This window comes from Sapajus apella, unplaced genomic scaffold (genome assembly GCF_009761245.1).
Source record: "Sapajus apella isolate SASKATOON/1434 unplaced genomic scaffold, GSC_monkey_1.0 scaffold71, whole genome shotgun sequence".
Classification (NCBI taxonomy): Eukaryota; Metazoa; Chordata; class Mammalia; order Primates; family Cebidae; genus Sapajus; species Sapajus apella.
The window spans coordinates 10,869,167-10,884,286 of NW_022437011.1; the positions used below are offsets into that span (position 1 = coordinate 10,869,167).

General features: G+C 36.1%; 1 protein-coding gene across 1 annotated transcript in view; it reads left to right on the plus strand.

Moving 5' to 3' along the window:
- Positions 1-4,839, plus strand: part of LOC116531619 (protocadherin beta-2-like) — a 14,460-nt gene extending 9,621 nt beyond the window's left edge. Inside the window, 3 exon segments of the mRNA XM_032250499.1 lie at positions 3,640-3,764; positions 3,767-3,815; positions 4,445-4,839. Of these exon segments, the coding sequence (XP_032106390.1) occupies positions 3,640-3,764; positions 3,767-3,815; positions 4,445-4,568 (298 nt within the window). The 3' untranslated portion in view covers positions 4,569-4,839.
- Positions 4,840-15,120: the final 10,281 nt, after the last annotated feature.

The following is a 15,120-nucleotide window of genomic DNA, read 5'->3' on the forward strand; positions in this document are numbered from 1 at the left end:
TCCCAGAGCTACCAGTACGAGGTGTGTCTGGCGGGAGGTTCCGGGACAAATGAGTTCAAATTCCTGAAGCCGATTATCCCTAACTTCCTTGCTCAGGGTGCAGAGAGGGTTAGCGAGGCAAACCCCAGTTTCAGGAACAGCTTTGAATTCAGTTAAGTGTTAATAAGATTCTATTGAGCCTCATCTCAATTTTTCTGTGGACAGTCCTTTTTTACTGTTTTGCCCATTGTTGAGGTCTCTTTTGGTCTGGTTCAAGGCGAGTAGCAGGAGTAGAGCAAAATGCCAAATCCAGGAATGGCTTAGGTTTCATTAACAGAAGGACTGAAAAAGTAGTTGTTTGGCTTTGAATGTTTTGTATTTCAATCAAGAATCCTTAGTCGATAGAACATTTTGTTTATATATTGATTCTGCTTTTTCTGTAGTTAATCCATGCGTATTCTCTCCTTTAGTCCTAGCTTGCCAATGCAGTCTTAACTCCTCCTTCTTTTTCACTAATGGGGAGCAAAAAGAAATTCATTTTCTTTTAATGGTGATTTCAAATAGCTTTTTAAAGTAACTCATTTCAAATTTTATAAAATAATGTAGAGAGAGTTCCAAACCACCAATTTTATAATTTCACTTGTGAATATATTAGTATAATGTGTCGTGTATAATATGTCCAAAGCAGTTTTGTCTATGGTTAACGAAGTTTTGAGGATAGACGAGAATGTTAAGATATAGTAATATATTATCTTTTTAGGAACATAGTACTCAAATGAAAGTAATTTAGTTCATTTTCTGTGTTGACATTTGCAATTAATATTTCAATATTTTATGTGCTTATATTGGCCAAAATATGGACACAAATATAGACCAGTATGGATAATTACTCTTTGGTTTATCTAAAGTGTGTTCATGATGACTGAGGAAAAAAATTAAACCTATGCCATTTTAAAAACTGACTGTTCTTTTGCATTCGGCACAAAAACATTGTTGATTAAGATGTCTGGTAGGATGTCAATTATTTGTTTCATAAATTCTGAGATGTGTTACCAATCTGAGGGCCATTTTTTTTTTTTTTTTTTTTTTTTTTGAGATAGAGTTTCGCTCTGTAGCCAAGCTGGAGTGCAGTGGCGCTATCTCAGCTCACTGCAATCTCTGTCTCCTGGATTCAACCAATTCACCTGCCTCAGCGTGCCTAGTAGCTGGGATTACAGGCATGCACCACCACACCCAGCTGATTTTTGTATTATTAGTAGAGACAGCGTTTCACCATGTTGGCCAGGATGGTCTCCATCTCTTGACCTCCTGATCTGCCCACCTTGTCCTCCCAAAGCGCTGGGGTTACAGGCGTGAGCCACAGCGCCTGGCCTCATTTTTATTTTCAAGAAAATACATGCTTATATGAGATCTAAATACTTCAAGGTAATAGGGTCCTATCCAATCCTTCTTTATTATTATTTACTTGCCATTTGTATGGTGATATAGGAGAAAGATACTTTCTTTTTTTCCTGACTTGGTTCCCTCCTTCAGAATTTAACCTAACATGATTTAGGATTATATATGATCTTTCTGGGATAGAAACTGTCCATCCATATCAGCATTCTACCTCCTACACGATGTAATTAAACGAAGTTATGTAAGAATAGAAGGTTCTAAAAAGAAGAGGGCAATATTGTTATGAAACTCTTAATTAGCTACATCTAAGAATAAAATCTGGAAGCAGCCAAAACATCAAATCCTGTGGTTATCTTGAGCGAAATCAAAAAAAGTATTTTAAGCAACAGAATATTTAGCTCCTAATTAGGAAAATGTATTAGGAAAAAATTAATTTTCTTCTTATAAGCATTTCCTCTTCCATAGAACATCCATAGAACTTTCTAGGAATTAAATACTCGTGACTAGAGAAAAGATAATTTCTCAAAGATTTTTAAAATTCCCCCAAAAGCAAAAGAGTTTAAGATTGACATGCTTTCAAACATCTGTTAAAGTGTAGTTATTATCACATTTAAATAGTGTCACTTTATGTAACTGATCATCAAATGCATAAATCTTTTTTTTTTTTTTTTTTTTTTTGAGATGGAGTCTTGCAGTGTTGCTTAGGCTGGAGTGCAATGGCAAGATCTTTGCTCACTGCAACATCTGCCTCCCAAGCCTTAATTTAAAAGCTTAGCTCAACTTTGCCACACCCAGGTAAAAGTTTTAGTGTTTGGCACAAACACTAAAATTGTGACTGAGCAATGCTCTTTTGGGTGGTATTGTTCTGCAACAGAATCACATGATTCTCTTGCCTCAACCTCCTGAGTAGCTGGGATTTCAGGTGCACACCACCACATCCAGCTAATTTTTTGTATTTTTAATAGAGACGGGTTTCACTATGTTGGCCAGACTGGTCTTGAACTCCTGACCTGGGATTAAAGGCATGAGCTACCGTGCCAGGCCATTAATCCTTTTTTCAAAAACTATTTGAGATAGGGCCTCTGTCTGTCGCCCAGGCTGGAGTGCAGTGGCACATGTTCATGGCTCACTGCACTCTCAATCTCCTGGGCTTAAGGAATCTGACCACCTCAGCCTCCAAAGTAGTTGTGATGGCAGATGTGTGCCACCACACCCAGCTATTTTTTTTTTTTAATTTATTTGTAGAAATGGAGTTTCTCCATGTTTCCCAGGCTGGTCTGGAACTCCTGTGCTCGAAGGATCTTCCCATCTCTACTTCCCAAAGTGCTAGGATTACAGGTATGAACCACCATGCCCAGCTAAATGTGAGTTCTTAATAGTCAGAGGAAAATTAATATAATATTTCCTTTCACTTTAAGTGCTTTATAGAGATGTTTGAACCTGGCTCTTTTGGTCAGATATTTTTCTTCTTTGCATACTTAGCTGATTTTCCATGAATATCAGGAAAAGGCATAGAATTCTGATCAAGATTTATCTCTTTTTGATTGCCTTAGTCCCAATTGGTATCAGAGCCAGGGAAGTATTCAACTGTGGAAAGTATAGAGGCAGTTCATTTGGGAACATGTTGAAAAGGCAATATGCTGAATCATTTAGACACTGAAGCTAAAAGAACAGTTACAATTAGTAATTTAGTTTTTACATGTACTGGATTTACACATTGTTGAGAAAATGAACAGAATTTAGCAAAGCCAGAAAAGATCATCTGGACTAAATTTGAAGATGGGAAACAATCACATCTTACTCTTGGTTCAAAGCTGCTTCTCTTCAAAGGCAGTTAGAAACCTTTCACCCTTTTATTTGAAGACCACTTCCAAAAATGTATTCATTTGGGTATTTCATTAAATTTGTAACAGAGAGAATATCACATGTACAGTACTATGTGGTGGCATGTAGTTGAAGTCAAGCCTCTTGAGCTACTCAAGAGGCTGAGATGGGAGGATCCTTGAGCCTAGGAAATTGAGACTGCAGCAAGCCAGGATCATGCTCTAGCATGGGTGATACAACCAGACTCTATCTCAAAAAATAAAATTATTCTGGTAACAGAGAAGTCAGGGCTCTTTACCATCTCTTATTAGAGTGGAATCTAACATGCAGAAATACAGCACAACATAATCATGCTGTTCTTCAACACTGTCAACAATTTCCTGACCCAAACTTTCTCATGTACCTTATTAGTCCACAATTTAAAAAAAGTCCTACTTGGAATGCTAATAGTATCACTGGCAAAAACAGAGACAATCTAGGGACTAATACCTAAGTCACTTTCCCATAGCCGCCCAAGGACATATTCCTCAGCCTTCTCTTGGTATCCATCAGCATGGGCAATGGAAGCTGTATGCTTTGATGTCCCCGGTTTTTGAGACTCTTGAAGAGTTTGAGTTCTAAATGTGTCTGGGGCTTTCTGGAGTTGAGCATCAAGATGTGGAGATCCTGGATGACACACAACTCTAATAGCTAGATAACAAAGAAAATTTATTACAAAGCAATTCTATATTGTGCACTGGGCTGGCCAGGTAAAACAAAGTGATAACCCAGTTAATGACTTGGGCCGGAACTCATGACTATTTTACTGGTGATTTGACACCTCAGAACCGTGGATGTTTAGCATGCAGGCCCACAACCTAGAAGTATGGAGCATGTGAAGCACCATATGGAGCATGTGAAGCATGCCATCTAGGCTCCTAAGTAACAACCACAACCAGGCACAAGCTGGTGCTGTTATTAAGGACAACTGGAAGCCACCTTTATTTGCCATGACCATCCTACACCTGGTCTAGGACTTGCCACAGTCTTCTCTTCCATTCCTTTAACCACCCATAGGAGGATTTCCATTCTCTTGATCACCAATTTGATTCAGGCTTCTTTCTCTTTCAATTACCTCTGTTTCTGTTCAGTGCTACTCAGATGTGGAGGGTCAACTGGGAAACTTTAGTGCACTGCTGCTCAGAATAAGACCTCTTCCTGGGCATTTTGGGAGTATCAACACAACTGGCACTTAGTTCTAGAGCTTTCAGTATGAGAAATTTTTGACTGGAATATCAGAAACAAGTATCAAATTTCTGAAGTCAATTGTCTTTAATTACTGGGAGCTATCTATGAGGAAAGACTTTGAAAAGAAATTTAACTTCTAGAACAATTTGGGATTTATTTTAGAAAAAGAAATTGTATTCTCTAAATTGTATTTTTTGAGTTTTTTTTGTTGTTGTTGTTTAAATTTCTTTATCTCTAAGGAAATGAATTTCTTCATCCCAAATGTTTCAATTCTATTTAATTTGAAGTAGGTAACTGGCAGTATTGAAATTTCATTGTTGATGTTTGTTATTACAAGAAAGGATATTCTTTTTTTTTCTTTTTCTTTTTAATTGTACTTTAGGTTCTGGGGTACATGTGCAGATCATGCAGGATTGTTGCATAGGTACATACATGGCAAGGTGGTTTGCTGCCTTCATCCACCCATCATCTGTATCTGTTATTTTTCCCCTCGTTATCCCTCCCCACCCTCTCCACCCCCTGTTGTCCCTCCCTTAGCTCCCCCAAACTGACCGCAGTGTGTGATGCTTCCCTCCCTATGTCCGTGTGTTCTAACTGTTCAACACCCACCTGTGAGTGATACCATGCGGTGTTTGGTTTTCTGTTCTTGTGTCAGTTTGCTGAGAATGATGGTTTCCAGATTCATCCATGTCCCTATGAAGGACACGAACTCATCTTTTTTATGGCTACATCGTATTCCATGGTGTATATGTGCCACATTTTCTTTATCCAGTCTATCGCTGATGGACATTTGGGTTGGTTCCAGGTCTTTGCTATTGTAAACAGTGCCACAAAAAAGGATATTTTTTAATATTTTACTGCAATTTTTAAAAAGAATGTATTCTGAACATCAGTGAAAATTAGATAGAGGATGGACCTCCGAAAAACCTCTTCTCCAGGAAAGCAATGAGGAAACTGAGAAAAATTGTCAAAATTAACTGTTTCAGAACTCTGGAATTTAAAAAAAGATGTGCAGCAACTTAGGGTGAATTTAGTGAGAAAAAAAAAGTCTGACTCTTGGTTGAAAACAGTGGTTTTGTGGCATTTTAACTGGCCTATTTCCATCCCCATCTCTCTGGCTTCTTAGTAGCCTTTAAAACTAACAGTTTACAATCACAATGAAAATCAGCAACCTGGCAGCCACCAGAGGAAACAGAACAGCACCACAAATAATTGCCATTATTTGATCTGTTTGATGGCTCCCTGGAGGACTCCACTTGCAAGGTTGTCTTTGATTGGCCTGAATCCGAGCTTATCTAGTGCAATAAGTCTGGGTGACAGAGCAAGACACTGTCTTAAAAAAAAAAAAGAAAGAAAGAAAGAAAAGAAAGAGAGAGAGAGAGGGAGGGAGGGAGGGAGGAAGGAAGGAAATCAACTGAAATTATCCAGTCTTAGGAACAAAAAGATTTTTAAAAATGAAAATGTACAGAGACCTGTGGGACACCATGAAGTCTACTAAATACACATAGTTGAAGTCCCAGAAAGACAGGAAAGAGACAAAAGAACAGAAAGAATAGCTGAAGAAATAATGGCTGAAAATTTCTCAAATTTGAGGAGCCCAACTAACTCCAGCCAGGATAAAGTCAAAGAGATCCGTGCCTTGACACATTATGATCAAACTGTCAAAAGGGAAGACAAAAAGAGAACCTTAAAAACAGCAAGAAGGAAGCAATTCATCACTTACCTTATCCTCAAAAATCTTATCCTCAATATGATTAACACTGATTTCTTACAGAATAATGGAGGCCAAAGTGGAGTGGGATGATATATTTAAAGTGCTAAAAGGGACTATCAACCAATAATTCTATGTCCACCAAAAGTGCCTTTCAAACATGAAAGAAAAATTAAGACATTACCATATAAACAGTAAGTGACTGACTCCATTGTTAGCAAACCTTCTTTACAAAGAAATATTAAAGGTCATCATTTGGGCTGAAATAAAAGGACACCAATGAGTAACTTTAATCACATGAAAAATAAAAACATCATTATAGGCATATATATATCTAGAGAACTATAAATGTGTTTTTATTTGTAACTTTTTTATTGAAAAGACCACTGCATAAAGCAATAATTATAAATTTATATTCATAGGTTTATAATTGGTAAAGATGTAATTTGTATGACAACGTAACACAAAGGGGAGAGATAACTATATAGAAATAAAGTGGCCGGGCGCGGTGGCTCAAGCCTGTAATCCCAGCACTTTGGGAGGCCGAGGCGGGTGGATCACAAGATCAAGAGATCGAGACCATCCTGGTCAACATGGTGAAACCCCGTCTCTACTAAAAATACAAAAAATTAGCTGGGCATGGTGGCGCGTGCCTGTAATCCCAGCTACTCAGGAGGCTGAGGCAGGAGAATTGCCTGAACCCAGGAGACGGAGGTTGCGGTGAGCCGAGATCGCGCCATTGCACTCCAGCCTGGGTAACAAGAGCGAAACTCTGTCTCAAAAAAAAAAAAAAAAAAAAAAGAAAGAAAAGAAATAAAGTTCTATATGCTATTGAAATTAAATAGGTATTAATCTGAACTAGATTGGTAGAAGATATTAATTTTATTAACCAGGAAAATCACCAAGAAAATAACTTTAAAAAGGTAAAAGAAATGACAAGTCAATTAAAATTGTACCCAAGAAAATATGTGTTTAACACAATAGAGAATAATGAGGGAACAAAATAACAAGATGTAGAAAGCAAGGCAAACTGCCAATAAATCTACCTTATCAGCAACTATGTTAAATGTGGCTGGATAACATACTCCAATTAAAAAGCAGAAGTTGGCAGAATGGGTTTTTTAAAATGATCCAACTATAGTGTCTATCAAGGGACACTTTGGATTCAAAGACATATATAGGTTAAAAGTAAAAAGATGGAAAAAGATATACTCTGTAGGGAGTATGCAAAAGAGCTAGAATGCCTACATTAATATCAAGCAAAATATATAATAAAACAAAAATGTTACTAAAAATAAAACATTGAGGGGAATTTTACAATAATAAAAGGGCTGATCCATTAAGAAAATATATCATAAACATATATATATGCACCTAATAATAGAAACCCAAAATACATGGAGCAAAAAGTGACACAAATGAAGAGATAGACAATTTGACAATAATAGCTGAAGACTTTAATACAATTTGATGAAAAACATTAATCTTCAAAATAATTTTCTCTGATAAATGAGAAAACAATGAAACAGAGTATCAACATGAGAAAAGAAGACTTGAATAACATTAGAAACCAACAATACCTAACAGAATACTCCATTTAGCAACAGCAGAATACATATTATTTTCAAGTGCATATGAAACATTCTCCAGGATAGACTGTATATTAGGTCATATATTAGGCCATAAAACAGGTAACAAGTCTTAATAAATTTAAAAGAGTTAAAATCATACACAGTATGTTTTCCAGCTATAATGAAATGAAATTAGAAAGCAATGGCAGAAGAAAATTTAGGAAATTCACAAATATGTGAAAATTAAACATATTAAAATAACCGATGAATCAAAGAAGAAATCACAAGGGACATTATAAAATATTCTGAAATGAATAAAAATGAAAATGCAACATGCCACAACTTACAGGATGCAATAAAAGTTGTGCTTAGAGAGAAAATTTTAGCTGAGATATCTATATATTTTTTAAATGTCTCAAATCAGTAACCCAGACTTTTACCTTAAGAAGCTAGAAAAAGAAGCGCATACTAAAACCAATACAAGCTGAAGAAAGAAAATTATTAAATTAGAGTGGAAATAAATAAAACAGAGAATAGAAAAGCAATAGAGAAAATAAACTAAAATAAACTTTGGAAAGTTCAACAAAATTGGCAAAGATTTAGCTAGACTGATGGTGAAAAAAGAGAGAGGGCTACTAAATTACTAAATTTAAGTAATTTGTTGTTAAATTTAATAAATTACTAAAATTAAGAAAAAATAGAGAAAAGTATGACCTGTTTCACAGGTCTTAAAAGATATTATAAGGGAATATTATAAACAATTTTAAGCCAAAAAATTAGAAAACCTAAATGAAATGGAAAAAAACCTTAGATTAAATAGAAAACACGAACTACCAAAATTAACTAAGGAAAATGTGAATAGACCTGTAATTGCCAAAACTGACTAAGGAGAAATATTAGGCTGGTGCAAGAGTAGTTGGGGTTTTGTCATTATTTTCAATGGCAAAAACCACAATTACTTTTATACCAACCTAACACAAAACCTGAATAGACTGTAATAAGAGATTGAACCAGTAATCAAAAACTTTACACAAAGAAAAGCCCAGGACCAGATGTCTTCACTGGTGAATTCTACCAAATGTTTAAACAAGAATTAACACCAATACTTGATACAGTCATTCAAAAAATAGAGGAGCAGGGACTATTTCTCAACTCTCTTCTATAGAGGCCAGTATTAACCTGATGACAAAACCAAACAGTGATAACACAAGGAAAAAAATAAATACCAATTTCCCTTACGAATATGGATGCAAACATTCTCAACAAAATGTTAGCAAACTGACTCTAGTGTCACATAAAAATAATTATACACCATGGCCAAGTGGGATTTATCTCAGGAATGCAAGGTTGGTTCAGCATGTGTAAATCGAACAATGGGCCAGTTGCAGTTGTTCATATCTGTAATTCCAGCATTTTGGAAGGCCAAGGTGAGAGGATTGCTTGAGGCCAGGAGTTCAAGACCAGGATGGTCAGCATAACAAGACCCCATCTCTACAATGTTTTTAAAAAATCTAGATGGATGTGGTGGCTTGCACCTGTAGTCCCAACTACTTAGGAGGCCAAGGCATGAAGATTGCTTGAGCCCAGGAGCTCAAGGCTGCAGTGAGCTATGATTGTGTCACTGCACTCCAGCCTGTGTGACCTTGTCTCAAAAAAGAATATTTAAAAAGGGATTTGAATATACATCGTCCTAAAGTTAAAATTGTTAAATTTGTACTTCTAAGTTTTGAATAGTCTATTTTAAAAATGAAAGAATATTTTAAAAACTTACTGATGACTTGATGGTGTTTTGTTCTTACTTTGAAAGGGAAGAATAGAGGAAAATTAAGCATTCATTTTTGAGAGAGATAAAGGGTGCAATAGGTATTAGCTTTGACTATTATTTCTTTAAATCATATTTCCAATAGCACTATTTCAAAATATTAAGCTAACAATAATAAATGGTTAATATCATTGGTTTGTGGAATTTATTAGAAGTTCTTATAAAAGGAATGATCTCCTGGAATGTTCTATTAAATAGGTACATCAGATTCATCAGCTGACCATTGAAATGAAATAGCTGTAAAGCAAACAACAGCGCTCAGTGGTGAAAGCAAAGTAAATTTTACATTAGCTATAACCTTCCAAACTTAAACCTATAAGATATTTTTAAAGTCATATTCACTGAAATGTAAATGTAGGAAAGAGATGCTTGAACAACTAGAGTTTATCTTGAGAAATTTGTGATGGAATCTAAGATAATTTGTAATAATTTCTTCTAGAATAAAAATAGTATTTATAAGTTTAATATATCAAAACACTCATATGTAATATCTTACTTAGAATAAATATTTAAAGTCAGAAAGTGTGGGCTTTTCAACTTTGTTCCTTTCTTCCTAAGTTTGTATTCTGGGTCCCTTGCATTTTCATGTGAATCTTAGGGTCAGTTTGTCAGTTTCTGCAAAAAAGCCAACTGAAATTTTGATTGGGATTGCACTAAATCTGTGCAATCCCAATCAAAATTTGGAGGATACCAATATTTTAACAATCTTAAGTCTTCCGATGCATGAATGCTTTTCATTTACTTAGACCTCTTTAATTTCTTTCAATGATGTTTTATAGTGTTCAGTTCTCCCACTGCTTTTGCTAAGTTTATTTCTAAGCATTTTACTCCTTTTGATGATCTCTATTATAAACTGAATTGTTTTCTTGATTTCAGTTTTGGTTTGTTCAATTCTGTAAAGAAATACAATTGATTTCTCTATAGTGATCTTGTATCTTGAAACCCTGCTGAACTCATTTATTTATTTTAGTAGTTTTTGGTTTTGTTTTTTCTTGAGACAGAGTCTCACTCTGCCACACAGGCACAATCATGGCTTACTGAAGCCTCAACTTCCAAGGCTCAAGTGATCCTCCCACCTCAGCCTCCCAAGTAGCTGGGACTATAGGCGCATGCCAGAACCTCTGGACAATTCTTTTTTTAAAGATAAGGTCTTGCTATGTTGCCCAGGCTGGGCGCCTCAAACTCCTGAGCTCAAGTGATCCTCCTGCTTGGCCTCCCAAAGTGCTGGGATTACGGCGTGAGCTGCCATGCCAAGCCTGAAATTTCTTTAAAATTATTTTTATCTTTCCTTCAGTGATAAGGTCCTTGCCTATATTTTACCCAAGAGGCAATTAGTTTCCTGTGTATTCCTCTATTTCATCTCTCTTTGTATATTTAAAATGAAAATAATTTAAATATCACACTTCAGATCTGGCAACTAATTATGTAAATAGTCATATGAATCCTTCAGAATGAATAATATGGCTTTCCTGACTGGGATGAAATAGTTTTCAGGTGCTCATTCTTTATATCATTAGCTTATCTTAGATCATTGGTTTATCCTCCATTCAGGTATAATAGATCTGGTTTTTTTCTGATGAATATGGGAGATTAGGGAAATACATCTATGGCATAGTATGCTAGGCCATTCTTCTAGACCACCCTTCTTGATTGTAACTTTAAACTCTTTATCAGAAAGTAAACAACTTTTCAAAAGATGTATACACATTTTTATCCAATATTTAAGGCTATGAGTAATTCCTTATGTCACTCTTAATCTTTTTCACCTGATTAATGATCTTGACAAAAATATTGAATATTAGTTTTCCTTCCAATTTGTAAGTTTGTATAAACATCTCTCTTTATTGGTAACTATCTCTAAAGAGAGACAAATCATTTGTAAGTTTCTAACAATAATTGAAAACTTGAATATAAATATATTTCACCTATGATAACTATGTACCCAAGGCAAGGCTGAAGTTGGGATCTAAATTATCTAAAACGTTATTCACCTCTCCAACTCTACTTAGGCATATAAAAGAATGGTTCCTGGATTCACGTTGTAACAGTTCTAATCCTGGCTCTGCCATTTTACATGCTATATGACTTTGGACAGGTTATTTAAACTCTCTGTGCCTCAATTCTTCATCTATAAAATGTGGTTAATAAGAGTGCCCAGCTTATAGGATTGTTGGGGTAATAAAATGAGTCAATATATGTAAAGTGCTTAGAATAATATCTGGCATATAGTCAATACAGATGTTAATGTTATTGAGATTTCATTTACTTTTGGATTGCAAAAGGAACTGAAAAGAGCCAGTTCTTACTCTATTTCAACATGCAGGAACAAGTAAATAAAATGTGGTTTGAATTTTGTCCTGAATGCATTAGCTTGAATCTAACTAAAACCTGGTTACTATATTAAAACAATTTTCTCTTTGGTTTGCCCAGGAGATTTGTTTTCCATTTATGTCTAAAATAATATTCTTTCTTTTTATTCTTTTCACTATATATATTTTTTATTGTTTTTCATTTAATAGTGATGCATAGTGTATCTTCTCTGATTTACTTTAAATGTGAAAGAAAATTCTAAGATGTTAATATTATTACTGCCATAGATATATCCCTTACAGGAATTAATTAATAGAAATAGAATCAAAGTAAATTTAGTTATATAATGCTTAGCAAGTATTATATTCTCAAAATCTGTATTCAGTTTCAGACATATTCATGACTGAATATATGATCTGACAATAATCGGCTCACATAGATAAAAACATCATTTGAGTGGATTAATTTGTTAATTCAACTGGTATGTACTGAATAAAATCCATGCATCTTTCAAAAATAATTTTTACTAATACTTTCTATTACTATCAGAATCTGAAATCTCAGATTTCATACTTTAAAAATAATTCATTTAACATTAATTATAAATTATAATCACTTACATGAATTGTATAGTTAAATAAAATAACCAGATAAGTGGTGCTCCATTCAACATATTAATTGTAACCAATAAATTTGTTAACTGTGTCTCAGTGATGCCAGTTCTTTCTTATTGTTTGAGAGTAATCACAGTAGCTACATGCTGTGCTGGGATCCATTTTATACACAAGTCTCTTTACTTCACCATAGCTGAGTAGAGACAGCCTAAGTCAGCCTAAGTCACTCAGTACTTCTTGTTTTCCCCAAAATTAGCTGGTCAAAGTTCTCTGGGATACAAAAGGTGAATGTGGTAGCAGACAAACTCATTATAAAATATAGATTCCCTCTATCTCACTAAATAAGTTCAGCTTGAAGCTTTTACCTTAACAAAATTCTATGATCATTACTCACTTTTGTCTTGACATTATCCTGATAATAATCACATAGAATAATCAAGTCCTGTCAACCTCTGAACTTCAGTTTCCTTATCTGTAAAACCCCTTTCATTCCCTCTCTAGTTCTAAGAATCTGTGATTCTAATACTATTTGCCTTACTCCTAGATTCAATGTAGGCTCACATTGTAAATTGCTTGATACAAAACAAGATATCTGTGCATTCACCTGTATTACTATTTGCACACTAAAGTAGCAAAATGAAAATATCATTTCAAAGATAGTCCCCCTTTAGACCATGTAGTAGAGAACATTGTAAACTTCTGCATCATCACGAAGTCCTCACATTCTTAGAAAAGAACATATGTAACTATTACGAACTGCATTGAAAGTGTCTAAAAATTCGTCTCCTGTGATTGGATTATGCAAAGGAGAAATGGAGTTCTTTGAAGTTTCACTGCTAAGTGTGTGGGGAGACAGATATCTTCTTGATTTGTGTTCATGATTATTCTGGTTCATTCACTGTAATGAAATAACCTTTTAAATTATGCCATTTAATGTAATAACAAAGTTTGTAAAAAAAATTCTTTACACTTAAAAATGGCTTTCATTTGAAAACTTCCCAAATACGCTCTCGAAATTGTTAATTTCTCAATCAAGACGCAGGGTGGCGCTGCAGGCTAAGTTGTGAATAAAGAGCTCTAAAAAGCTCGCGTATTCTTTTGTGTCGCTAGACGAAATAAAAAACACACGGAAGAAGTGTTGCAAGCAGTGCAGGGTTACCAACGGTTTGGGGCAGCGATATACTAAACGAATTTAATATTAAAGGCAACTTTGTGACGATTCCTCCAAGCAAAAAATTAGAATTGAATGCCTCAAGTCTTTTTGCACTTGCTGAAGGGATTGGATATAAGGACCTGGACTCCAACATGAAGAAGCTAGAGAGAGTTCATCCAAACAGGCAAGTGTTGGCCTTTATTTTGGTGGTGTTCTTGTCTCGGGCCCGCCCCGAGCCTATTCGTTATTCTGTGTTGGAGGAAACAGAGAGCGGCTCCTTTGTAGCCCATCTGACCAAGGATCTGGGCCTGGGAACTGGGGAACTGGCCGCCAGGTCAGCCAGGGTGGTGTCTGACGATGACAAGCAGCGTTTGCAGCTGGATGGTCAGACTGGAGATTTGCTTCTGAGGGAGAAACTAGACCGGGAAGAGCTCTGTGGTCGTATTGAACCGTGTGTACTGCATTTCCAAGTGTTCCTGGAAATGCCGGTGCAATTTTTTCAAGGAGAACTAATGATCCAAGACATAAATGACCACTCTCCAGTATTCCCTGCAAGGGAAGTGCTCTTGAAAATACCGGAAAATAGCCAGCCAGGGACTCTATTTCCATTGTTAATGGCTGAGGATTTGGATGTGGGCAGCAATGGTCTCCAAAAATACACAATCAGCCCCAATTCTCATTTTCACGTTCTCACTCGAAATCATAGTGAGGGCAAGAAATACCCAGATTTGGTGCAGGACAAACCACTGGATCGAGAGGAGCAGCCTGAGTTCAGCTTAACCCTCGTGGCGCTGGATGGTGGGTCTCCACCTAGGTCTGGCACAGTCATGGTTCGAATCCTGATCATAGATGTCAATGACAATGCTCCTGAGTTTGTGCACACCCCATATCGGGTGCAGGTCCTGGAAAACAGCCCCCTAGACTCTCCAATTCTTAGGGTCTTAGCTAGAGATGCAGATGCTGGAAACTTCGGGAGTGTTTCTTATGGCTTATTCCAAGCATCAGATGAAATTAAACAAACTTTCTCAATAAATGAAGTCACCGGAGACATACTACTGAAGAAAAAATTGGATTTCGAAAAAGATAAATCTTACCATGTAGAAATTGAGGCCACAGATGGAGGAGGCCTTTCTGGGAAAGGCACTGTAATCATACAGGTGGTGGATGTGAATGACAATCCCCCAGAACTTATCATATCTTCACTCACCAGCTCCATCCCAGAAAATGCTCCTGAGACGGTAGTCTCTATCTTTCGAATTCGAGATAGAGATTCTGGAGACAATGGCAAGATGATTTGCTCTATTCCAGATAACCTACCGTTTATTCTAAAACCGACTTTGAATAATTTTTACACCCTGGTAACAGAGAGACCACTGGACAGAGAGACCAGAGACGAGTACAACATCACCATCACCGTGACTGATTTGGGGACACCCAGGCTGAAAACCCAGCAGAGCATAACCGTGCTGGTCTCCGACGTCAATGACAACGCCCCCGCCTTCACACAAACC